The following is a 25944-nucleotide window of genomic DNA, read 5'->3' as shown; positions in this document are numbered from 1 at the left end:
GTTACACTGTGAATCAAAAAAGGCGAACCCATCCTGCTAGCCCAGATCTAACTAGATTGGCTAATCAGATTGGGTTTGATGGGAGCTTCCCACATAAAAAGCATAAAACATTTCATTTTACAATATACATTTGTTTTCATTTTATGAAAAAATAATTAAAAAAAACTGATAAAAATATTGATATACACAGAGGTACCCTTATTGAACCTTTTGCTATAAAAAGGCATTACAAATTAAGCAAAAGGAGAGGGGGAAAGCAACCAAGTAAATGCTAACTATAAAGCTCTTCTCAGTAAGGCAAACTTGAAAAGACTATATGGTGTAAGATACTTGCGCAATATTTGGGAAAAGGTTCCTGCTTTAATAGAATGAAGTGCATGATTGAGAAAAGATCATAGGAGCCAGGATCCAAAGGGTGACAAAATTAGGTATGCACATTCAAGGGGCTTTTTTCTCTTCACCTCTGTTAATCCATGACCATTTCTGAAACTGTAGAGAGCTTCAAGGCAGGTGACCATTAGCATTTGTATCTAATGTTCGTACTACTCAGTTTAGACACATTGAAATTAACATACAGGACTAACATAACAGGTCTATCAGTCTCAATGGATTTACTTTAAGCAGAATTTTGTTGGATATAATTCATGAGTATGGATGTTTGCTAGTGCTGAGCCAAAACAAGTTGGGAACTCTTTTTGTGAATGTATGTGTGTGTGTATTGCTATGTGTGTGCTGCTACACCTCTTTGCAAGTCAACCAGCTGCCAACCAGCATGAAGAAGAAAAAAATACAGAATACTGCAAGTTGCAGAAGGTGACCCTCTCCGTCTCACCCTGAGATGACAACTTTCACAGTGAAAATTTTACCCTTATGAAAATTTGATGTGAAACTCATTCCTGCTATTCAAAGTAAAGTGAGTCAAAAATCCCACTGGGCCTGGCTAAAACAACCCTTTGGATCCCAGCTATCAGGTATATTATACAGATATATGGAAGCAGATCATTTATAATTTTGAAAGGCTGATCCACAGGTACATAAAAGACTGGCAGCAGGTGAGTCTCAACAACAGCCAGGCTCCCCTCACCAGCATTGCACACTCTTCCAGAGATTCATTTGGGTACGACACCAAGATCTGTGAAGATGATTTGAGGTAACACAAAGGCATAATCCTCTGCTACGGTTTTCAAATGCTATTTCTGATACTCCTTCAATGAATTAAATATTGAGTCCAAAAGGGGAAGCTGTTGACTTTGTGTAGACTCGTGTTGACTTCAGTTTGTGATCACAGAGTCATAAAGTTATTGGTCTTCTGCCTGCTGAAACACTCAGAATTAAATTATTGCCAAGAATCCATCTTAAAGATGGAAAACAAAACAGAACAGGTTGGTCTTGGAAGGTGTTCCCTGTCAAAAGTGCCTCTGCTTCTTCCATTCAAATGAATATCGGTCCAATACTGGGATTTGCACATGGCTTTGGAAAGACCCAAACTGAGCATATTTGGGTCTTCTCCACCATAAGCTTCTGTTCCATGTCCTCAACAGTGTAGCTGGTCTCCCTCCCTTCCCAGTGTTGCTAGAGGGAGACACGATGTTGGCACTTGGCCATGTGGATGAGTTTTGTTTAATACTAAGGTGGGTGACTTGGTATTCTTAGGTTCCCTATTTCTATCCAGTTCCAAATTGCCCTTCATGCACAGCACTAATATAACAACAGTGTATTGAAACAATCATTTAGAAGGTTTGATGGTTCCTCAGATCTAAAGCACTTACTCTCAAGGGGATGTTAGATGAAAAGAGAGGACAATGAAAGCAATGTATAGAAAAGTGAAGAATGGAGATTTGTATTGTCTGGGTTACTTTACATCATAAATCATCTACACTCAAGGTGTTTGAGGTGCATTAATTGCACAACAGTCTGATATGGTGTGGATGTTATGCTAATGCTAAAAGTACATCATGATGTTAAGGCACACTGGGGTCAGATGGACTTCTTGCTATTGGACTTCTTGAAATGAAATCAATGTGCTGGGCAGATGTGTAGAAGAGTATGCAGTGGAGCAAAAGCTTCTCCCAGAGCCCCAGATAAGGGCAACATTTTCCCCTCCTCTGTGGCAAATAACTTCTGAAAGCCTGGCTTCACTTATTATGGGTGGTGGAGGAGAAAATGAGTGTGTACACACCCTACTTGAAATGAGGCTGGAGACGTGGAGGAGAAGGAATTTTCTGAGGTAGAATGCTGATAGTTAAGATCTGTTGTTGGTAGCAAGGAGGAGAAAGAGGGAGAAAGTGGGGGTCAGGAAGTGGTTGTAGGCAGGAAGGCTTGAGAGAGGCTCTTTCGGTTGGAACTTCAAAGCTACTGGACTTTCCCCAGGCATTGTCCTTCTATACCCCCTTCTCCCCAAGCTACACTTACCCTGCTCCATATCTTCCTTGGCTAGAATGTGTCCCTGATGTGAGCATGCCTTTTGCTTTCCTGGATGGAGAAATGTGTGTTGTGAGGGGCTGGCTGCCTTTCTGAAAAGAATATATATGTAGCTTGACTGTAGCCTACTGTGCTAAAGGTAAGAGCCAATTGCATTGCTCCACTCATTCTATCCTCGGGTTGCTGCCTGTTCCTGGAAGGTTGTCCATGGGAGAATGTAGTTCTTGGGCTGAAAATGGTTGATAAGCACCTTGTTTAGAAATTTGGCTGGGGGTGGTATGGTGGAACATTACATCATGTGAACCCCCAAACAAAAGCCTAAATTGGTAGAGCCCATGCACAGCTTTACCATCTCAGCCAATGATTTGTCCAAATGACCTTGGGATTACCATGTTCATCAAATCCAACATTCTAGTCACCAGGTTTTGGGGGGCTCCCTATACAACATACACTAAAAACCCTAAAAGCTATTGAATTTAGCCATTCTTAAAAACTGGTGTTTTAGATTATCACCCCTCCAAAAAAAAAATTACTAACCAAATTTTGTCTTTCTAGCTTCTGCAGAATATCATTAGAATTTAGATAGATCATGGTATATCAGCAAGGAGCACCTATATGTTTCAGTTACAAAGGACTGACAAGATGGTTTGTGGAATAGGTCAACCCATTCAGAGGAGCCACCATATCCACATCTGACATGCAGCCAGCTGGTGGTGCCTTTTATTTTATGTGTGTGAGAGCATAAAGAATTTGGTGTGTGTGTGTGTGTATATAATATTTTTAAAGCACAAAGTATAAACAAAGCATAGCAAGAGTATTTGATTACTTCTCTCTCTCTTTCTTTCTCTCTCTGGTCCTCCACTTCCACCTGTGTAGAAAACACAGGAACTACAAGGGAATGATTTTGCCCAGTGACACACACACACACAGATTCTCTGCCATTTGGCCTCAAGAGCTTGGAACCTAATTCCAACTCTGGCCACTTTCCAGGAAAGGCAGATATGTGCAACTAAGACAACCACCTTTGTTTAGAAAAGTATCGCACCAGAAATGACAAGGGAGTGTTCCAAAGTACTACCTAAGCAAGTCACCCACTTGACCGAACATGGGAGGGGGAGACATCTTGATGCTAAGAGCAATTTGACAGTGGGACTGGGGTCTATGATTTCACAATCAAATGTTGATTTGCAGATGGACATACCTGTTTCAGAGACTAGAATTTTGTCTAGTCAGACCAATGCCAGACATACTTTAAAGGGAGAAGGCAGAGGCTCAGGGGCAGAGCACCTGCTTTGCATGCAAAGGTCCCAGGTTCAATCCATTGAGTCTCCAGGTAGGGTTGGGAATATCTCCAATCTGAAACCCTATTGAGTTAGATGGACCAATGATCTGACTTGGTATAAGGCACCTTCCTATTTTCTCCCTTTGAAACAAGCATTTGAAATATGTTGTTGACCTTTCTGCCCCCAGATAAGACAACCTTTAGCTGAACACTGATTTTTATCTCCCTCCCCCTCCACCATTTTTGCTTCAGTCATTAGCAAAGATGACTCCTTTGGTCAGGATCAAGATCAGCACACTGAGAACTTATATGTTAATCCCCACCCACCCTGTAAACCTTAAACAAAAACCAATGAATGGTCTGGGAAGTTCATTTGACAAACTGAATGATTGTGTGATAGGGTGTGAATGATGAATCTTCGCCCAAAGAAAGCTGGAGATACTCTTCGGAGTGTGCCAGCCTGCCAGGACCAAGCATGATTGAGAGCTTTGTCACTGACTTCACAGGTATTCCCAATTTATCTTTATAAGGTACTGGCTTTCCTTTTCTTAATCATCATATAGATAGCCAATGCTGGAACTACAAGGGGGAAAAGAAGAAGAAGAAAAGATTTGTCTGAATACTATGGTGATGTTGTTAATGGTATTGCTAAATTCTAGCAAAAACAATAATGAAGACCTCCCTCCCCTGCACACTTCACGGGGCTAAAACCTGAAGAGAAGGCTAGTGAGCAATAAATATAAAATCAGTAAGTACAGCCTATGAACTACAAATTTCTTTGGGTTTGGAAAGCTTCTCAGCAAAAAGGTCCAAACTGCTTTTTGCAAGAATGACATGGATCCCACTATATCAGGATGTCCAAATGTTGTGGGACACCTACTCCCATCAGTCCCAGGAAGCATGGCCTATGGTAGGGATGATGGGAGTTGTAGTCCTCCAACAGCTGGAAGCGACCACATTGGCTACCCTGCTCTACATAAATCCAAGGGGCTTTCTTTCTAATAAAACTTTTATACAATGGCTCAGAATCAAAATATCAGTTTGGCGTGTGTGTGTGTGTGTGTGTGTGTGTGTGTGTATATATATATATATATTCTTAAACCCATCTGTCTACCTGTACACATATACACGTTTGTGATTCATATATTCCTGTTTGATGTACATTATTACCCTGTACAGTGATACCTCAGGTTAAGTACTTAATTCATTCTGGAGGTCCGTTCTTAACCTGAAACTGTTCTTAACCTGAAGCACCACTTTAACTAACGGGGCCTCCTGCTGCTGCCGTGCCGCCGGAGCCCAATTTCTGTTCTTATCCTGAAGCACTATTTCTGGGTTAGCGGAGTGTGTAACCTGAAGCGTATGTAACCTGAAGCGTATGTAACCCGAGGTACCACTCTACATCTTTTCAAGGAATGTACATTTACAAATGAATAAAGTTCAGAGAAGAATACAAACCTTATACTGCCGCACATTCCCTTCTGCTACAAGATGGTGTTCATTCTCAGGTGTGATGCAATATGCTAGTCTCTGCAAAGGAGCACAGGCAGAGGAGAAGAATCACTTTAAGGAAAATTATACTTGCATATTGATGACCGAATAAAGCTCTTGACTTCTATTTTTATTTTTAGTAATAAAAACACACTTTAGTTAGTGCGGGAGTAAACACATCACAAGTTACACAGACATCTTTGGCTGCATGTGAGGATTCTGTGACACCACAGCACCTTAAACAAAAGGCAGGAGTGGGACACAGAAAGCTTATAATAACATAACCTTCTTTGAACCAGCAATAGAAGATGCTGGGAAGTGAAAAGCAAGAGAGGGAAAATTGTCCCTTCATGCTTTCTTACTGAAAGGCTGAAGCACATCTAAAGTGAACATGACAGCACTGAGAAGGCTTTCCCATGGCAGTGACAGGAAAATTAATATGATCACAAAACTTAATTCTGCACAGTTTAGGGATGGTAATTGGGAAGCGAGCACAGTGCAATTGCAATGCAGAATAATGGGAGACATTTTTTCACCATAGAAACCAAGGCTCTCTTTTTGAAAGTATAGATAAACCAAATATGGTAACTTTTGGGTTCTGTATCCTTATACCAGTGCTGGTTAACCTGTCCCCCCCCAATGTTGTTGGACTGCAACTCTCATCAGACTTTGCCAGCATGGTCAAGTCAGGGCGATGGGAGTTGTATTCCAACAATGTCAGGAGAGCCACAGGTTAGGAACATAGAAAGCTGTTTTATACTGAGTCAGTTGGTCCATCTAGCTCAGAATTGTCAACACTGACTGCCAGTGGCTCTGCAGAGTTTCAGGTAGGGCTTCCCTCCATCCTTACCTGGGGGATTGAACCTGGAGGGGCCTGCATGCAAGGCAGATGCTCTAGCACTGAACTAGAACCCTTTGCCATCACTGGTCTACAGAGAGAGTTTTGAAATAACAGTTGGGATTTAAATTTGGAAAAGGAGTGTCACTGTCACCGTGTCTGTCCCAGCCTTGACCTCTGTCTTGACCTCTTTTGCTCAAGCCACATTCCCATTACTTTGCAAGTGATTCGCCTCCATTAACAACTTAAGTGTGAAAAAAACTGCAGAGAAGGGTTTCCCCCATTTATTTTCACATCTGGTGTGTGGAAGAATTTCCTGTAACTCATTTTCTGTCATAGAATTTATTTTCACATCCAAGGCAAGGAAGTGTATCTTAAAAGCTTCCCCATTATATTTTGCTTCTATACATTATTATCACATTTTATTCACTGATATACCACTTAATGCCAAAACAGTCACTCAGGGATGCACTTGGGGGTGGGGGGTGTTAATGGTTCTCCCCAACACTGTTTTTTTCTGATTGGAATCACATCCCTCCCAGTCTGAAGCTTCTATTAGTCCTGGCACATTCAAGGAGCAAATTTCAAATAATAGAAATGGCATAAAAGAAATGCTCAACCAATTCCACTCCTTAATCTAATCTTTGCAGATGTTTTGAAGTTAAGAACAAGTTGCTAGCAGAGCCAACAGGGTGCCCTCTAGACTACAACTCACATCATCCTTGCCTATTGGCTACACTGACTGGGGCTGATGGGAAATGGAGTCCAACAGCACCCGCAGGGCACCAAATTGGCTACCATCGTGCTAGAAAACGAGATGATGGCTCTCATGCCTAGTTTGTCCTTTAATAGGTCAGGTCCTGGGGTGTTTTAGCTTCCAAACTTCCAGAACAGGAAGTAGAAAAAGAGTCCTAAATCCCTTCTTGAAATGGCAAATTACTTAAAAGCTGCTTCTAAAAGGTCACCTATCTGTAAAAGTGTTTGTGGAATTAATGAAAGCAAACTCTTAGCTTAATACTGGCGATTTTCATTTCACAAAGAACATTTCCATGACATTTCACTGCTTGGCCACTCACTTGTTTAAAGGTCCCTCGCGCCTTCAATAATTTATAGAGGGCATACGCAGGCACAAGGATCATTGATGACAATGCTATTCCCCATCCGACAGAGTTGGCCCAGGGTGGGAAGACATACTCATCGTAGGTCAGAGGTTTAAAAGTGACAATGCTGGCTATTACCACAAACTGTGGGAAATAAGAGGAGAAAGTTATGATCAATTTCCTTTGAACCATATGTTTATTCCAAGATGAAACAAAGGAGACTCTTCAGGTGTCTCCTCAGAATAACAACAACAACAACAGCAACAACAAGCCACTCTTGACCCTAAGGTCCCAAGGCAGCTTACAACAATTAAAGCACAATGTTTAAAACATTTTAGAAGAATTTACAATCACAGAAATAAGGTGGGTCCTAAGATATTTATCTCTCAAATATCAAAAGCCAGGCTAAAGTGGTGTATCTTCAGTATATGCTGAAAGCTGTGTAATGAAGGTGTCAGACACACCTCTGTGGGGAGGGAGTCCCATAACTTAGGGGCTTCCACAGAGAATGCCCTCTTGCAGGCCGCCGCCACCCATGCTTCTGAGGGCAATGGAACAACCAAGAGGGCCTTCTCTGCCATTCTCAGCACCCAGGAGGGTCTGCAGGGAAGGAGGTAGTCTTTATGGTTACCTCCATCCTCTGAATCTTTCCCCAACCTTGGATTTCCAGATCTTATTGGATGACAACTCCTGTCCTCACTTGTCCATTGGCCCTGCTGGGTGGAGAGGATGAGAGTTGTCATCCAAGAAGATTTGTGGACACAAAATTAGCAAAGGCTGCTGTAGAACTCTGAAGCTTATTTTGTAATTTGAAGATGACTGGTTTAGTGTAAAATAAACATACAATATTTATCTGCAGTCATATTAGTGACCACACAATAATTCTTGGCACTTACGTTAGTCACCAAGCGGCTTATCAAACTTCCTATAAATGCTTCCACTTGAAAAGTAATATGCTAGAATCACCTTAGAGAATTGGCTTTACAATTGACTCACAGCTGGGCTTTACCCTGTCTACAGAGGAACAGTATATACACATGCACGATTTTAAGAACAGGAAAGTGAAATATGTAAGAAAAGACCAGTGTCAAACCCAGTGAAGGGGAGGAGTGGAATAAAGTGGCTGGAAAGGGGGTGGGTGGACAAAGGGGTGTACAGATGTTTATTTTATATATTTAATATATTCATATACCTCCCCCCCCAGCACTCAAGGTGGTGTACTGTAAATGGTTCTCTTCCCCATTTTGTCCTTCCAACCACTCTGTTCGGTAGATTAGGCTGAGAGGAGGCAGTGACTGGCCCAAGAGGACCCAGTGAACTTCATGGCTGAGCAGAGATTTGAACCCTGGTCCCCAACCTGTTAGTCTGACACTCTAACCACTACGCCATATTGATGTGCGAAGGTGCCTACCCATTGACTTGCCCCGAACAGTCTTCTACCTGAGAAGGAGGAGCTTTGCATGTCCCCTGGCCTAGGCACACCAATGTTGTAGTGGGAGCCCATTTGTCTGTATCACAATCCAAAAACTCAGTGTCTTCTCTCATCCCAAAATTCCAATTGCTTCTGCTGTCTAGCCTCACCATGCGCTTGTCGATTGTGGCATTCTCAGCTATCAAACTTAACAGCATGAGTGCAAATGGCAACCTCAGAAAGGGGACAAGACCCGATGCACCTCATTGTTTAATATTGAGTGTCAAGTTAAATCTTGTCACAGAAGAAAAGCCCGAAAGGGTTTTGATTTGCCTATAATGTTAGCTATTAGGCTTGTCGCTCAAACATCAAATTAAGGGCATTAGATGTTGGAGAAGAGGCTTCAGCCTGAGTTTATAGTCTTTGCTGATAGCATGCCATCTTTGGAACAGAAAACAAGCAAGCAAACAAAAACACCACTGCCATAACCCAGTAAAATCTGGATGCTGAACAATAGAATCATAAAGTTGGAAGGTATCCTCACCTAGTCCAACACACTGCAAAGCAGGAGTCACAGCTAAGGAGTCCCTGACAGATGGCCCTCCAACCTCTGTTTAAAAACCTCCAGTGAAGGCCAACCCACCACTTTCTGAGGTGGTCCATTCCACTGTTGAACAGCTTTTACCATCAGAAAGTTCTTCCTAATGTTTAACTAGAATCTTCTTTCCTGTCATTTGAACCCATTGGTTCAGGTCCTTGCCATGATTCTGCTCCATACTGATCCAGAGCAGACTCCAACGTATAGTTAGCAGAGTAAAAAATTTAACACGGTGCAGGGTTCCCAAAAAATAAGCCATAGGCAATCAACTTCATCCAGCAGAGTTTTTACTACTGAAGGCAAATGAACATAACGGTCACAAATCCAAGTCTTCAGGATTATCATAGTCCATAAGAAATCAAGGTGCAGCAGACTTAACTTAAACTTAAAAAAAGACTAAAACCTTAACACTATATACAGACCACCACACCAGAAGGAAAGAGAGACAGAAAGTGAAACCTAGGCTCCTTCTGGCCTATTATTATAGTCAGCATGACCTTGACAGAAATAGTTAACAAAACCAGCTTGAACCAGCTGTTCAGCTTCTCTGAAGGAATAACCCAAACATCAGGAACCTTCTGCTTGTTTCCAGACAGGATAGAAGCTTGATTGTTAGCTAGAAACTTCCAGTTTGCACCAGCTTGTCACATACAGAGAAGTTTCTAGAACCTTCTTGAATTAATTAGAATAGGAAAGATCTCTACACTTTAAACCAATACTTCCTGTATCAATAAATGCAAACCTGACAGTCCTACCCTCTGGAGCAGCAGAAAACAAACTTGTTCCATCTTTCATGTGACAGCCCTTCAGATATTTGAAGATGGTTTTCATATTACCTCTCAGGCTTCTCTTCTCCAGCCTAAACTTACCCAACTCCATCTTTACACTAAAGCAAGAGATTTGCTTCCAGGAAGCTACTATGGACTAGAAATAGACAAATTTCTCAATTTCCGTTTCCCTCATTTTTCCAGTCTCCCTCCCCCCCCCCCTTTTCCACATCAGGTTGCAATTCTCCCGCCACTGGCATTTGAAAGCACATTTATCCTTAATATATATATTTACTACATTCACACTCACTTCACTTGACATCTGGAATAAAAAAATTAAAGACGTTTTGGGTTGATCTGCTCTTTTTTTTGTTTCCAATTAAAAAGAAAAAAGGAACCATCTGCTGCTCATCACTGCAATTAGATAGTATGTGTGTTTTCATCTTCTTCAAATCTTATGAGAGCAAAGAGCCCAGAAAGGTGGGACACATCTGTTATTTATTTATATTTCATTTGAAAAAGATGCACTTAATGGTCTTACAGAGTCCCATGATTAGAAGTAGTGGAGTGGGGGATCTTCAGATTTTGAGCGGGAAATCAAAAAGGGAAATGTTAACAAAAGTGGGTTGTGAGTGTTCCAAGCAGAAACATCTTCCATGTGTTAAAAATTTTAAATGACGCCAAACAGCTTACTGTTTCTCCCCCTTTTAAAATTAATAAACAAATATCTCATTTTCAGATTCTATTTCCCACCACCAGCACCTCTGCAGCAGCTGAAGATTGAAAATAAAACAACAAAACCAGACCCACAAACAAAACTGTGGAAACTTCCATTCAACAACAGTCCAGTTACTGATCACTCTTTCCCATTAATCTTCATGTTCCTGCACCTATGGAACAATCTATTTCTTGTACAAAATCCATTAACACGTGCTGTTCTGAAGCCCTACTCCTTTCAGTAGAACTGTGCAGAGCAATTTCAAGTTGAAGGTGTCCAAGGTCAAGGGAGATTCAAACGCAGAAGGAGGTTTTTGATATTGCAGATGGCCGGCGGGTGCAGGCAACTGACAGCATGTGACCCCCCCTCCTCGCTAAAACATCTGCACTGTCTGTTTGATGCTACCAGGGAAGGTTCAGAGCTCTTGTATTACTATACAAAGCCCTAAACAGCTTGGATCCAGGATGCCTGAGCTCTTACATCCCAGCCTGATCACTGAGATCATCCAGAGGAGCACAGTTAGCTGTCTCCAATATTACACAGCCCTGACTAGCTTCAATGAGAAGTTGGGCTTTTAGTATCACTGGTCCCTTGCTTTGAAATACTCTTGCAGCAGAGATGCAGCAGGCATCTTGCTTTTAACTTTCAGGCATCTTTTGAACACTATTTTTTATGCTGCCTGGCCTTTGCAGCTGCTTAAACTTTCTTGATTAGCCAGTTATTAGCTGTGATTCCTGTATCACAGAGGGTTGCTCTAGACGACTCTTGGTGTGCCTTCCAACTTTACAATTCTATGATTAATAATAATGCTCTTTTTTTCCCCTATGGTGCTTTACGTTCCTAGTCTTATACACGGAAAAATACAGTATTTTCTAGGGTACTACACCACACAGGAAGTCTGTATGAACAGCAAAGGCTCCCCATTTTATACGGTCACCCTCCAGTTCATGGAAGCTAGCATGCTCATCCCTACTCTACCTGATTGTAGGTTTCTTATACATGAACATGTCTGGGCCAGGACCCGCATTTTTGATCTATACCAGAAGAGGCAGGGGAGCAAACCATGTCACAGGAGTAGTCAATGTGGTTCCCTTCATACGTTGCTACTGGACTATAGCTTCTGTCACCATTGGTCATGTCAGATAAGGCTGATGGGAGCTGAAGCCCAACATCATGTGGAAAGGCACCACTTTGGCTATGCCTGCCATAGATTCACATGCTCTATAATTCCTATAAAAACATCTGAAAGGCTTACCAATAAAAAAGCAGGGCTCACGAATTTCCAACAAAGTCTCCAGTAGAGGCCTGGTTTGAAGCCCATCATTTGCTGGATGTCTTCACTGAACCTGTCCACACCTGAAGGTTGACCACAAATATAAGACAGAAGCAGACAGCGCATGGATACATTTGACAACAACAGCCACTGCAATGCTTGATGTTCACACTACTTGCTTGCCATCCCACTTAAAGCTGATAAGCTGTTGGAATGTGACTCATGTTCTGTGGGATCATCAAAAGGATGGTGCTCTATGAAATGATGGGCAAATGACTGTCATCTTGAAGTCACTGAATCCAATGAGATTTAAGCAATTTGCTGCAGTTCCTGTGTGTGCTTATTTGGGAGTAAGTCCCAGGAACTCGGGGGGGGGGGAGGGACTAAGCTCTGGTAAGGTTTCATACATTTGGAATGCTGTCAAGTAGCAAATCACAGCAAAGGTTTGTCCTCTCTAAAACCCTAATTCAGCTCAATTGTTGTAAGCAAAGTCCCTTAATTCTACAAAACTTTTCCTAACATCTGTTAGTATGAGGGTTTTTAAAAACAAAGTACCATTATTTACAATGTTAATTAGCAAATCTAGTTAGGGTTCTGCTGAAATGGGCACATTTTTCCATTTTGCAATGGCAAAAAAGTCACTTCTTTTTATGATTTTCTAGGAGTTCTCCAAAAAGGGAAAGGCATCATGCAGCAACATCTGCAATGCAGCACCGTAACAGCACCAAGTTCCTAATGTTAGAATCATAGAATTGGAGAGTTGGAAGGGATCCCCAGGGTCATCTAGTCTAACCCCTAAAGTTGTCCATGGTATCTGGGTTCTCCCATGTGCCTCTTTTTCAGGAAGAAGCCAGCCCAGGAAAATGGAACTAAAGCAGGGAAGAGGGAAAATAATGCCAGAGAACCAGAAGGAAACATGTGCACATTTTGCCCCTCCCTAAAATCCCTTTGTAGCCCAAAATGACAGTCAAACATATAAGAATATCCACTCAGTTTGTAAACACCACAGTTTATCCATGTAATAACAAATTCTTATTTGGAATCATTCTTTGTAAAAACTCTTACATGCAGTCATTCCTTCCCCACATAAACTGACACAGGTATAGCTTAAGCTGCCATCAAAACATTTCAGAAAAACTTCCTTTGGCTGGTGCTAAAATGTCAAGTGTGCGCCTTTCAGCTAAACAGAGTTTTCTGCTGGTCAATAAGGCAACTGGGCATTGAAAGAACGGGATGGCTGGTGTGTGTGTGTGTGTGAGAGAGAGAGAGAGAGAGAGAGAGAGAGATCAACTCCGAAGATAGTAGGTGGGCAGAGCCATGTCAGATTTAACCAATGATCAATTTTAACATTCCCTACAGCCATAATAAATTATGTTTTACAGAGCAATGTGTCAACAACAAAAACCATCTCTTAGCTTCCTGAAACAGTTGACTTGAAAGTCTCCCCTCATACTGATCCACAGGGGGGAATCAGCCTTCTACCTATTATAGCTGATCATATATCTGTCTACATTGACTGGTAGTAACTCTCCAGAGTTTTAGGCAGCAGACCTACCTGAAAATTGAACTCTGCAGGCATAGAAGATGCTCCACCACTGAGTCATGACCCTGGTCTAATGTAGGGAGCTGTCTTCTACCCAGCCAGACCACTGGTCTATTCCACTAGACATCTTTTAAACTCCATTGAACACAGGAACATAGGAAGATGCCTTATTCACTGAGTCAGACAGCTGGTCCATTTAGATCAGTGTATTGTCTATATGATAGGGACGCAGGTGACACTGTGGGTTAAACGACAGGGCCTAGGACTTGCCACTCAGAAGGCTGGCGGTTCGAATCCCTGCAATGGGGTGAGCTCCCATTGCTCAGTCCCTGCTCCTGCCAACCTAGCAGTTCGAAAGCATGTCAAAGTGCAAGTAGATAAATAGGTACCGCTCCGGTGGGAAGGTAAATGGCGTTTCAGTGTGCTGCTCTGGTTCGCCAGAAGCGGCTTAGTCATTCTGGCCACATGACCCGGAAGCTGTACGCCTCTCCCTCGGCCAATAAAGCGAGATGAGTGCCGCAACCCCAGAGTCGGTCACGACTGGACCTAATGGTCAGGGGTCCCTTTACCTTTATTGTCTATACGATAAGGAGTGGCCTTTCAGGATTTCAGGCAGGGGTCTCTCCCAGTGCTATCTGGAGATACTAGGGCTTGAACCTGAGACCTTTAGAATACAAAATGTGTGCTCTACCACTGAGCTATGTGCAGCAGTAAATTTGAATAGGAGCATAGGAAGCTGCCTTATACTGAGTCAAACCATTAGTCCATCTAGCTCAGCACTGTTTACACTGGCAGGCAGCCGCTCTCCAAGGTTTCAGGCAGGATAATAATAATAATAATAATAATAATAATAATAATAATAATAAATTTTATTTATATCCCGCCCTCCCCAGCCGAAGCTGGGCTCAGGGCGGCTAACAACAATAAAACAATACAAAAGTACAACACAAACAACACTCTAAAATCATTCATTATAAAATTAATTAAATTCAAGCCACTGGCCACCACTGGGCCAGAGCTCCGCGAAGATTGCCGAGGGAGGGAGTCAGGCTGTGCCCTGGCCAAAGGCCTGGCGGAACAGCTCTGTCTTGCAGGCCCTGCGGAAAGATGTCAAGTCCCGCAGGGCCCTAGTCTCTTGTGACAGAGTGTTCCACCAGGTCGGAGCCACAGCCGAAAAAGCCCTGGCTCTAGTTGAGGCCAGCCTAACTTCTCTGTGGCCTGGGACCTTCAAGATATTTTTATTTGAAGACCGTAAGTTTCTCTGTGGGGCATACCAGGAGAGGCGGTCCCGTAGGTACGAGGGTCCTAGGCCGTATACGGCTTTAAAGGTTAAAACCAGCACCTTAAACCTGATCCTGTACTCCACCGGGAGCCAGTGCAGTTGATATAGCACCGGATGAATGTGATCTCGCAGCGAAGACCCCATAAGGAGTCTCGCTGCAGCATTCTGCACCCGCTGGAGTTTCTGGGTCAGTCTTAAGGGCAGCCCCACGTAGAGCGAGTTACAATAATCCAGTCTGGAGGTGACCGTCGCGTGGATCACAGTGGCTAGGTCAGGGCGAGAGAGGTAAGGAGCCAACTGCTTAGCTTGGTGGAGATGGAAAAATGCCGCCTTTGTTATAGCTGCAATCTGCGCCTCCATGGAAAGGGAGGTGTCGAAGATTACACCCAAACTCTTAACGGACGGTGCTGGCACTAACTGCGCCCCCGCAAGAGATGGGAGTTGCCCCCCCAATCCCATATCGTCCCGTCCCAGCCACAGGACCTCTGTCTTCGAAGGATTTAGCTTCAACCGGCTCCCACGTAACCATCCAGCCACAGCTTCCAGACATCTGGTCAGTGTGTCTGGGGCCGAGTCAGGATGGCCATCCATCAACAGATAGAGTTGGGTGTCATCGGCATACTGATGGCAACCCAGCCCAAAACTCCGGACAAGCTGGGCGAGGGGGCGCATAAAGATGTTGAAAAGCATTGGGGAGAGTATCGCACCCTGAGGTACTCCACACACCAAGGAGTGGCGCGATGACAATTCCCCCCCAAGCGCCACCCTCTGTCCCCGACCAGAGAGAAACGAGCGCAGCCATTGAAGGACTGTGCCCTGGATCCCCACGTCGGCAAGGCGGTGGTCCAGAAGTTCATGATCGACCATGTCGAAAGCTGCTGACAGATCTAGAAGAATCAGCAGCCCCGACCCGCCTCGATCCAGCTGTCTACGAAGATCATCTGTTAGGGCAACCAGAGCTGTCTCGGTCCCATGACCAGCGCGGAAGCCAGACTGGAATGGATCCAGAGCCGATGTTTCATCCAGAAACCCACCAAGCTGTTCAGCAACCGCTCTCTCAATCACCTTACCCAGGAACGGAAGATTCGAAACCGGGCGGTAATTGGATAGATCTAAAGGATCTAATGATGTTTTCTTTAAGAGCGGGCGCACCACTGCCTCCTTCAGTTCCCCTGGGAATGTCCCCGTGCCAAGGGACAAATTGATGATATCCCCCAGGAGGGCCCGCACCTCGTCTGGACACGCTCTAATCAGCCAAGACGGGCATGGGTCAAGAGGACAGGTGGTGGGCTTTCCAGCTCGGAGGAGTCTGTCCACATCGGCTGGGGATATCCGGTCAAAGTGGTCCAATACTGGACCCGAGGACAGTCGAGGGGCCTCCAGTTCCTTTATTGTATCCAAATTGGCAGGGAGGTCATGGCGGAGCAACAAGACCTTCTCCGCAAAAAAGCTCGCAAATGCCTCACAGCCGTGTGTCAAATTGTTATTTAAATTTGGCTGTTCTTCAAGGGACGTTAAAGACCTGATTATACTAAATAATTGCGCCGGGCGAGAGCTAGCGGATGCAATGGAGGCCGAGAAGTAAGACTTCTTAGCAGCCTTCACCGCCATCTCGTAGGTTTTCATAAAAGCCCTATAAGATGTTCTTGAGGCTCCGTCACGGGCACCCCGCCATACTCGCTCTAGCCGTCTGAGGTCCCGCTTCATTTTCCGGAGCTCCTCGGTAAACCAGGGAGCCCGGTTTCTGCGGGGTCGCAGAGGGCGCTTCGGTGCGATCTCATCGATGGCTGCCAGGAGCTGGATATTCCAGCCCTCAACAAGCTCAGTCAATGAGTCGCCAGGGGGAGCAAGGTCCCGCAAGGCTTGGCGGAATCTATCAGGGTCCATCAGCCTCTGCGGGCGAGCCCAAATCGGCTCGGCACCTAAGCAGGGTGGGGGTGGAAAGTCAATCCTGGCTTTCAGAGCGTAGTGATCAGACCATGGCACCTTCATCGAAGGAGACATGATCACATCTATACCTACACCAAAGATCAAATCCAGCGTGTGGCCTGCTTGATGTGTGGGGCCCGAAACAAACTGGGAGAGCCCTAGTGTCGCCATGGAAGACACCAGGTCCAGAGCCTGTGAGGAGGGAGTGGCATCAGCATGGATGTTGAAGTCCCCCAATACCAATAGGTTAGGGAACTCCAAGGCCCAGCCGGCCACCGCCTCCAATAGGCCTGACAGGGTGGCTGCTGGTGCGCTAGGTGGCCGGTACACCAGCCAGACAGCCAAGCTCTCCTCGGAGCCCCACACTAGGCCAACACATTCAATGCCGGGGATCGATGGTGATGGTAGAGCCCTGAAAGAACAATCTTCCCGGATTAATAATGCCACCCCTCCCCCCCGGCCCACAGTCCGTGACTGGTGGAGGACGGAGAAACCCGGGGGCGCCATCTCTCGTAAGGTAACTGTTGCCCCTTCGCGCACCCAGGTCTCCGTCACACAAGCCAGGTCGACCCCCTGCGAGATAAAGAAATCTCGCAGGGTGGCGGTTTTGTTGCCTATAGACCTGGCATTGCACAGCACCAGTGACGGAGGTGAGTAGTCCTTGCTCGCCCTACCCTCGTCCCTCGGGATGAGGCGCAGATTGGAAGGGGTACGAGCATATCCATATCTCGATCCCCTTCGCCTATAACATCTGCCCCCACCGCCATACCTCCCTCGCCCCTCCACGGTAGCAACCCCAAGCCTCATAGTAGCCTCCATTGATGGCAATTAATGTTATTCTTTCACAGCCTAAAACAATAAAACCTTAAAACAATAAAAACAAAAAACAAAACAACCCAGAAAACAATAAAACAATACAAATAAAAACTGCAAAATTACAAATTCATCAAAATCTAACGAATTCCCAAGCCCACCCAAACATCCATCCCACCCCCATATATAAAAATCTAAAGGGAAAGGAACATTTTAAAACATGTTAAAAAGAACTCTGCACCCCTCCGGGTCCTCCTGGGCAGTAGCAGCATCAGTGGCAACAACCGTCCCTGTGAGGCCCCACCTGGGCCAGATAGTGGCAGGAGCAGTCCTTGTGAGGCTTTAGGCCCCGCCCCAGGCCAGATAGTAAGTGGCAAGAGCAGGGCCCTCAGACATTCACAGGGGAATCCTCCTGGGCAGCAGAGCAGTCCTTTTGAGGCTTCAGGCCCCGCCCCAGGCCAGATGGTAAGTGGCAAGAGCAGGACCCTCAGACACTCACAGGGGAGTCCTCCTGGGCAGCCGAGCAGTCCTTTTGAGACTTCAGGCCCCGCCCCAGGCCAGATGGTAAGTGGCAAGAGCAGGGCCCTCAGACACTCACAGGGGAGTCCTCCTGGGCAGCAGAGCAGTCCTTTGAGGCTTCGGGCCCCGCCCCAGGCCAGATGGTAAGTGGCAAGAGCAGGGCCTCAGACACTCACAGGGGAGTCCTCCTGGGCAGCAGAGCAGTCCTTTTGAGGCTGCAGGCCCCGCCCCAGGCCAGATGGTAAGTGGCAGGAAGGAGCAGGACCCTCAGACACTCACAGGGGAGTCCTCCTGGGCAGCAGAGCAGTCCTTTGAGGCTTCAGGCCCCGCCCCAGGGCAGATGGTAAGTGGCAAGAGCAGGGCCCTCAGACACTCACAGGATGTTTTCCCAGTCTGACCTGGATACACCAGGAATTGAACCTGGGGCCCTTTGTGTGTAGAACTTCCAAAGGGAAGGGGATATGAGCAAGAGAAGGAAGAATGGTAGTAATTAGGAAAGAACTAGTTCTAAGAAATGAACAGAGTCTGGCTAATTGCAGAGAGTCAATGACATGAACCGCAACCAAAAGGAAGCTATTCTAAAAGGCCAGTAAATCCGAGTTCAGGAGGAGTAAATAACTTCTGAGTCCAAAGAAGATAGGGATGTTGTTAATGTCATATTCTTTGATCAGCAAACTCCAAGAGATATGCCGTAACCTCAGTCACATCCCAGCATTTATACTTATGCAGGGAGAGTAGAGGCCCATTTATAAGCAGCAAAGCAGAAGGCATAGGATGAATTTCACACAACAAACGTTGACCTTGTTTCAACTTTGAGAGGACTGAAGCTATGTTGTCCGTTATACTGAAGAGGAGACAGCTGAATCAAAGAGGAAAGAATCTGGAGGATTAACAAGTGAGTCAAAAGGATGAAGAAGAAATGCAATCTCTATGGAAGGTGTTGATTAACGTAGAGCTTTTTATAGGGACAGTTTGAAATGATATGGTGCATGAAGAATTACTTCCATGAACCTGGTTACAGGCCTTTTAATGCAGATGGGGAAAGGGGTGAGGGAGCATGCAACAACCCGCATCATCTTGTTTGGATGATCGTGTCCTCATTGCGCTTTTGGAGTTGCCAAAGCACTTAGGAGGTCTTTGGCAGAAGAACTGAAAGATGAGAATGTGTGTGACCAAGCAGAGGCGTTTGATGAGGGAAAGGAATGGTAAGAACAAAGGGAGGAAAGTTCATAAGAAAACCATTTAAGAAGACACCTGGCTATGACCAGAGAAAAAAGGAAGGGTAGTGCTGTGGGGGTGGACTTCATTCCGTGATGGCAATAATGTGGAGCGTTCTCAGTTCCGGACCTCTTGTTTCAACAGAATGGGAGATAATTTTGAGGAGAGCAATGAAGAGAAGAAATTTAGCAAAAAAGGCGGGGAAGGGTCTCGTGGCTCAGACTAGGCTAGGGAGCACCTCCACTGATGCAAACCTTTTTAAACAGGGATAGGGAAGAGGCAATCCTCCAGATGTTGTTGGATCTTTGCTACCATGAATTGCAGGAGGTGGGACAAGATGATCCTCGGGCTCCCTTCAGACTCTATGATTGTATAACTTTCTATCTCTGACCATTGGGACTGAAGGGAATTGTCATGCAACAACTTGTCGATGGTACTAGGTTCCCCACAAGAAAGAAAGAAAGAAAGAAAGAAAGAAAGAAAGAAAGAAAGAAAGAAAGGGATCCATTCTTAGGCACATTCACGTTACATTTAAAGCACTATGATTCCACTTTAACAGCCACGGCTTCCTCCAAATATGCCTGGGGGCCGTAGTTTGTTAAGGGTGCCGAGAGTTGTCAGGAGAGCCCTACTCTGCTTGCAGCTTGCTACAATCCCCAGAGATTCTTGGGAAGAGGGACTGACTGTGGTTTAACTATCCAACCCTCTCCCCAAGGAACGCTGTCCTAGCAGAGCTTGAGCTGCCCTGCAATCACATGCATTTATACAACATGATGGGAACAGTGTAATTGAGGGCATAATTAACGCCGTGCTCCCAGCCTTCAAGGTAGTAGTCGGTCAGAAGCTTCCTCGCTCTTACCTCTTGGCAGGCGCATGTGTGATTAAAAAGCCATTTCCCCCCAGGTTGCCCTGCTGTGTTTAGTAAACTCTCTAAAGAGCTGTTATAATAAATACAGCTTCAGCAAGCTTTTCAAGCCCAGGTTATCTAAACGCATTCATTTTCATTTGCAGGAGAAGGAGGAGAGACATCTGGCTGGCTGGCAGTGTTATGATCGTCTACACAGTGGGAAAGAGGGGGGAAATTAATCTCTCTGTGTCTCCTTTACTCCACTGGTCTGTGTTTATGTCCTTTGGCTATTTGACATACAGAAAGCATCAGAGGGCAAAGCTCTGTTCTCTGATGTTGAATTGCAACTAATCTCAAAAAGCTGAGCTGAGTGTGTAAATAAAGGGAGTCTTTGACCTGATGTTTTGGTCTCTGTCTGATAGACAGCAGATGAAGACGTCAAAGAAAAAAGGAACACCTCCGTTTGGACTGGACTATTGCATAAGGCTGATGGGAGGCTCACAATATTTTATTGATTTGTATATAACATAAAATGCATATGAAAAAACAGCCTATTGAAAACTAGATGTCGAGGAGAAAGGCCATAACATGCCTTTCACGGGCATATTCTAGTATATGGGAATGGAGACTTTTGTTCAATAGGCAGTCACACTGATCCCATGAGCTGCAGCCTGATGTCATACATTCCAGAGCTAGAGATGGAGGAGAAATTCAATTCAGCTTGCATTTAATAGTGAACCTCCTTAACATGCACTTTTCAAAACTGTATGAGAACTGAAACACAGCTGTCTCTCGAAGTTTGCACTTCTTAGAATTTTTCAGTTTAGTTTTCCAATCAAACAGCGTTTACCAAAATGCATATGTCAGAGGTGAAATGTGCATAAAAATCAGCAACTGAAAACAACATACAGAAATGCATTATGTTAGGGAAAACAGCGGACATTAGTCAAAACTGCGCACAAAAAGTATGATGATCAGGAGAAATCTTCACTAAATTTCTGACAAATTTTCATGAGATGTGTTTTTAATTAGGATGTAGACCCCCCCCCCCCGGTAATACTGGAACCCGAGCCATTCAATGAAGCTGAATGGTGGGAGATTCGGGACAGGCAAAAGGAAGGACTTATTCACCCAGCACATACCTGCGGAGGTTCATCTGCAGGAGACGGCTACAGCATTCATGCCCTGCTTTGGGCTTCTCATAGGAATTTGGTTGGCCCCAGTGGAAAAAGAATGCTGGTCTAGATAGCCCCTTTGTCTCTTCTTCTTTGATTCTTGTTCATCCACATTCCCTTTCTCTAAACTACTATGATGTTACTGTAGCAATTACTTTGGGGGGAAACACTGCAGTTTACTCTGACTGGTTGCAGTCATAAACAATTGGAACAATCCTCCCCCACCGCTGGCTCACCATAAAACCAGGAGACGCCAATGGCTTCTATTAAAACAGCAAACAAGATGGACGTCCCAGCAGCAAATGTGTCCAACAGAGTCAGTATGTAGATTCCACCCTAAGTAACAAGAAGAAAGCATCCAATAAAACAAGCAGCCCAGAAATACTCGAACACTCAAAGCTCTGATTGGATGGGATCTAATTTGCTTGACAACCCATGTAACCAATCTATTTCAGTCCTAGGAGAGTCTGACTCAATACAGACCAGTTTTTTTCCCTAACCTGGTGTCTGTGATGGACAGACCATTGGGTTATCATCCTGGAGGCTGTTGGCCAATCATGCAGAGTAAAAGTAGGAAGAGAAAGATTTAAAAGAAACAGTTCTGTCATGGGGAATGATAAGTAAAGAACATCAACTTGAACTCCGGGAGTGGGGGAGAGGGGGATATAAATGCAATAAATACATTACTAATTTTTAATTCTGTAATTTGAATCTCTCACTGGAGCATAAGATAACAGGATTTTCTCTATCATCTATGTATTGGGTCGGCAGCAGTTTCTGGCCTTTGTGCCAAATCGTTAACTCCCCGACACAAAATTTGATGGAAGGATTGGCAGCTATCCACTTGAGTTGTTGCCCAAGAATAGGCACAGACTTCCCAAAGGGACACTTACATTTGTTATGCAAAAGAGAGCAACGAGGAAGGTGCCAAAGGAGACCCCAAATGTGAAAAGTTTTCTGTGTCTTTTTAGGATGTGGAAATCATCTGCTAAGCCGGTGATGACAGCTTCCATGCCACCCATCTAAAAACAAAAAGGAAATAAAAAAAAGAAAATTGCAGGTTAGCAAAAATGCTTTATAATTTAACCGTGTCCTATTTTTTTATTAAAAAAACTGGTACAAATTAATTACTCCATGGGTGGTATCCAATGCAACTCCTACACAGAGTAGACCTAGAAGTAAATGGGCATGGCTAACTTAGAATCATTTGTTTCAGTGGGTCTACTGAGTAAGATTCCCAGAGTTCTCTGTGAAAAGGAATTGATTGTTAAACCATTCTGAAATTGTAGCTCTCGCAGGGGAATAGGGGTCACCTAACAACTATTGGCTCCCTTAAGAAACTACAGCTCCAAGAATCCTGGAGAGTCACTGTGAATCAGTATAGACAATACTGAAATAGATAGATTAATGATCTGACTCAGTATAAGGCAGCTTTCCATGATCCAAGATCCACCAAATCTGGCTTCTTTCTCTAATTCTGGAGCCACCTTGAGAGTCAAATTGGGCAAGGGAAACTCATCAGATGAGCAAAATGGGAGATGGCTATTTTCTGCTGTTTGCCACAAACATCTGGTAATCAAAGATATCTTGTATCCAGACATGAGAGGTTCCATATGACATCTAATGACAATGGACAGACCAATCCTTCATGAATTTAACTAACCCTCGCTAAGAAAACCTATTAAGTGTATGACCAAATGCCACATCCTGTGTGATTGAATTTCGCAAGTCAATTATCTGTTGTGCAAGTTTTCCCTTTTTTCCTTTTTTGGGGGGAGGGGGCCTGTCTTGAACCTATTACCAATTAGTTTCATCATGATCCAAGAGCTAGTAAAATGAGAGGGAACAACAGCAACCACTCTCTATAGCCAACATCTCCTCATAGGAATGATTTTGGACATGTAAACAAAACTACTTCTCCATGCAGCACTAATAATAATAATAATAATAATAATAATAATAATAATAATAATAATTTACTTATACATACAGTAATTAAAGTGTGGCACTCCCTCCCATGGGGGAGGGGCACTGTCATAGCGACCAACTTGAATGCCTTTAAAATAGGGTTGGACAAATTCATGAAGGAGAAGGCTAGCCACAATGGCTATGCTCTACTTCAGGCATAGGCAAACTTGGCCCTCCAGATGTTTTGGGGCTACAACTCCCATGATCCCTAGCTAACAGGACTAGTGGTCAGGGATGATGGAAACTGTAGGTCCCAAAACATCTGGAGAGCCGAGTTTGCCTATGCCTGCTCTACTTCTACAGTCAGATGCGGTAATGCTTCTGATTACTAGTTGCTGGAAACCTCATGAGGGGAGCACAGGTGCCAACTATAGGGTGTCTTGGGGGCCCAGACATCCACAATTTTTTGGGGTGGGTGCACAGCACCCATAGCACAGGCTCCGACACAACTTCTAGTTTCTACCTTATGCTGACATACATTGGGTCTCTTGCTTCCTCCTGATAAATGACTGGTGTCTTTCAAGCTTTGATTCCTCTTGAAGGTGAGGGAACCGCAATAGCCCCCCTGAGCATCACAGTCAGTCAGTCACCCTACTGTAGTTTGAAGGCTCTGTTTGTTTTTCCCAGAAGTGAACTCACTCTTGATTTAAATATAGAAATCTTGATGCCACTCCAGCATCAAGAACAAGAAGGACTGAGTGCAGTTAGAGTGCTCTGAATGTATGGGGCAAGTCTGAAGTTTCAGCAAGCCACTTAATCCCTCTTAAAGAAAGTAAAGACAGACACTTATGAAAGTTCCCCCACGCCACTGGTTCCCCTTCTCTAAAGCTCTCTTAATATGGTAACAGACGTTGAGGGATCTGATTGTGAAATTACATTTAGGTCACTGAAATCCATGATGAAATGACTGAGATTCATTTAACTATTATTGTTCAAGCACCAGCCGTAAACACAGGCTGAATCCAGATAGAAATGAAATCCTGGTAAAACTTTACTGAGGCAGCTAAACAAAAACAGTGCGTGATTTGAGAAAAGAACATAGGGGTTTTGTCTTTCTTATTTCAGACCTTGTACATAGCAGAGAGATATTCAACTAACCACACAGAGGAAAGCTCCCCCAGAACTACATAATCAACCAGAGAGTGTGCTAAATCAGCAAACTTCATGCTGCTCTGCTTGCTAGCTAAGCAACACCTCCTTCTTCACCACCATCTTGGTTGGCCTGGCTTACTGATAACAGAATTAACCCTTAAGTTAAAAACTGAATGATCTCTGCTGTGGGACCTCTTACATAAATGGAGCAGCAGTGTGGGAGTGACATTCATATATGTGTGTGAATAAAGAATTGCAAATGAAATGAACATATACTTACAGAACTGTCAATACCCAGTGAAAGCAGCATTATGAAAAACACTATTGCCCAAAAAGTTGATCCTTTAAGGGTTGAAATAGCTTCTGGATAAATGATGAAAACTAATCCAGCTCCTGAGGAAGAAGGAAAGAAAAATAGTTTCCTAATTGTACAACTTTAAGGCAAGGTTTTATATTTATATTTAATATTGGTTGGTTATGCCTTGGTTAGAGAGCCTTGTTTAATACTGTCTCTAATTCAGTTGCTTCCCTTCTTCCCCCCCACCCAACCCTTGGCTGAAAAGTTATATATGCTGCATTGTAATGCTTGTAATATGTCAGCAGGTGTCACTATAGTGCTGCTTGCACAGCTTGCAACATAATGTATGTGGCCTAATCCTGCCTGGAAAGGCTTCTGCTTTGGGCCCAAAATGTGTTAAGAAAAGATAGGCTGTTTTCATGTTTGTTATAGGTAGCAACACTGTCACCTGGCATAAGAACATCAAGTGATACAGTAAAATATTATTCCTTATAAAATGAATAAGGAAACAAGCAAGCCTTGAAAATAACCAGTCTTTTCTTAAAACATTTCTGAGACAGAGAAACCTTTCCAGTTCTGCAGGATTAGACCACACTCATTTCACAGCATGCAACTCAGAAGACTGAGAGAGGCACATAGGCCAGAAGTGAAAATCTAGAGGAGAAAAAGAAGAAAAGTACTGCTTCAAGGTGGTGCAGAAGTGCTTTTGTCAACGGCACAAATACATAGACATTGCATATAGACCAGGGAAATAAATCCCAGAGGGAACACACAAACATTAGCCAGAAATTGTACTTTGGAGCCTAGACATGTGCTTCACGTTGGGAGTGAAGCTGGTTACCGCGACCAGTTGTGGGGTATAGAATAAACGGAAAGACAAGATGGAATCGATGAGGGAAGAATAAGTTGCCTACAAGTAACTATCTGTAGATCATTTATTCTCAGGCTTTGCTTCCTTCCTCCTCCTCCTCCAGTTAGTTAGTGTTAGGTCTTCTTTTTTGTGAACCACATGCCTCCACATGCAATCTTGTACTCAGAGTGGCTTTCTTTGCCTGCAGTAATAAACCTTACAATACTTTATTCTTTCAACCAGCAGGCTTACCAGACTATACATACTGTATAACAGCATACCATTGCTATATTTTATGGGTAGGTGGGTCACTGTCACTTACCAAGAGAGAGAGAGGAGGAGGAGTGAGGTGGCAGTGTGGTCAATGTGGTGTAAACACAGTAATGGACCCAATCTGGTATTGCTCGTAGCGTGCTTAAAAACACAGGAAGAGCCTGCTAATTGAAGCCAATGGCCCATCTAGTCCAGTATCTGGTTCTCAATGTGGCCACCCAAATTCCTGTGGGAAACT

At 44.1% G+C, this 25944-nt stretch overlaps 1 protein-coding gene across 3 annotated transcripts in view; it reads right to left on the bottom strand.

Moving 5' to 3' along the window:
* Positions 1-4057: 4057 nt before the first annotated feature.
* The window catches only part of SLC6A2 (solute carrier family 6 member 2), a 64337-nt gene continuing 42450 nt past the window's right edge, over positions 4058-25944 (bottom strand). For all 3 annotated transcript variants that reach the window (XM_053400118.1, XM_053400119.1, XM_053400117.1), the window contains 7 exons: positions 24566-24678; positions 22119-22247; positions 21462-21561; positions 11882-11982; positions 7109-7276; positions 5162-5233; positions 4058-4282 (listed from right to left, as the gene is read on the bottom strand). In XM_053400118.1, the coding sequence (XP_053256093.1) occupies positions 4259-4282; positions 5162-5233; positions 7109-7276; positions 11882-11982; positions 21462-21561; positions 22119-22247; positions 24566-24678 (707 nt within the window). In that variant the 3' untranslated portion in view covers positions 4058-4258. The remainder of the gene's footprint in view (positions 4283-5161; positions 5234-7108; positions 7277-11881; positions 11983-21461; positions 21562-22118; positions 22248-24565; positions 24679-25944) is intronic.

Source organism: Podarcis raffonei, chromosome 8 (genome assembly GCF_027172205.1).
Source record: "Podarcis raffonei isolate rPodRaf1 chromosome 8, rPodRaf1.pri, whole genome shotgun sequence".
NCBI classification, from domain to species: Eukaryota; Metazoa; Chordata; class Lepidosauria; order Squamata; family Lacertidae; genus Podarcis; species Podarcis raffonei.
This window is presented reverse-complemented; position numbering and strand designations above follow the sequence as displayed.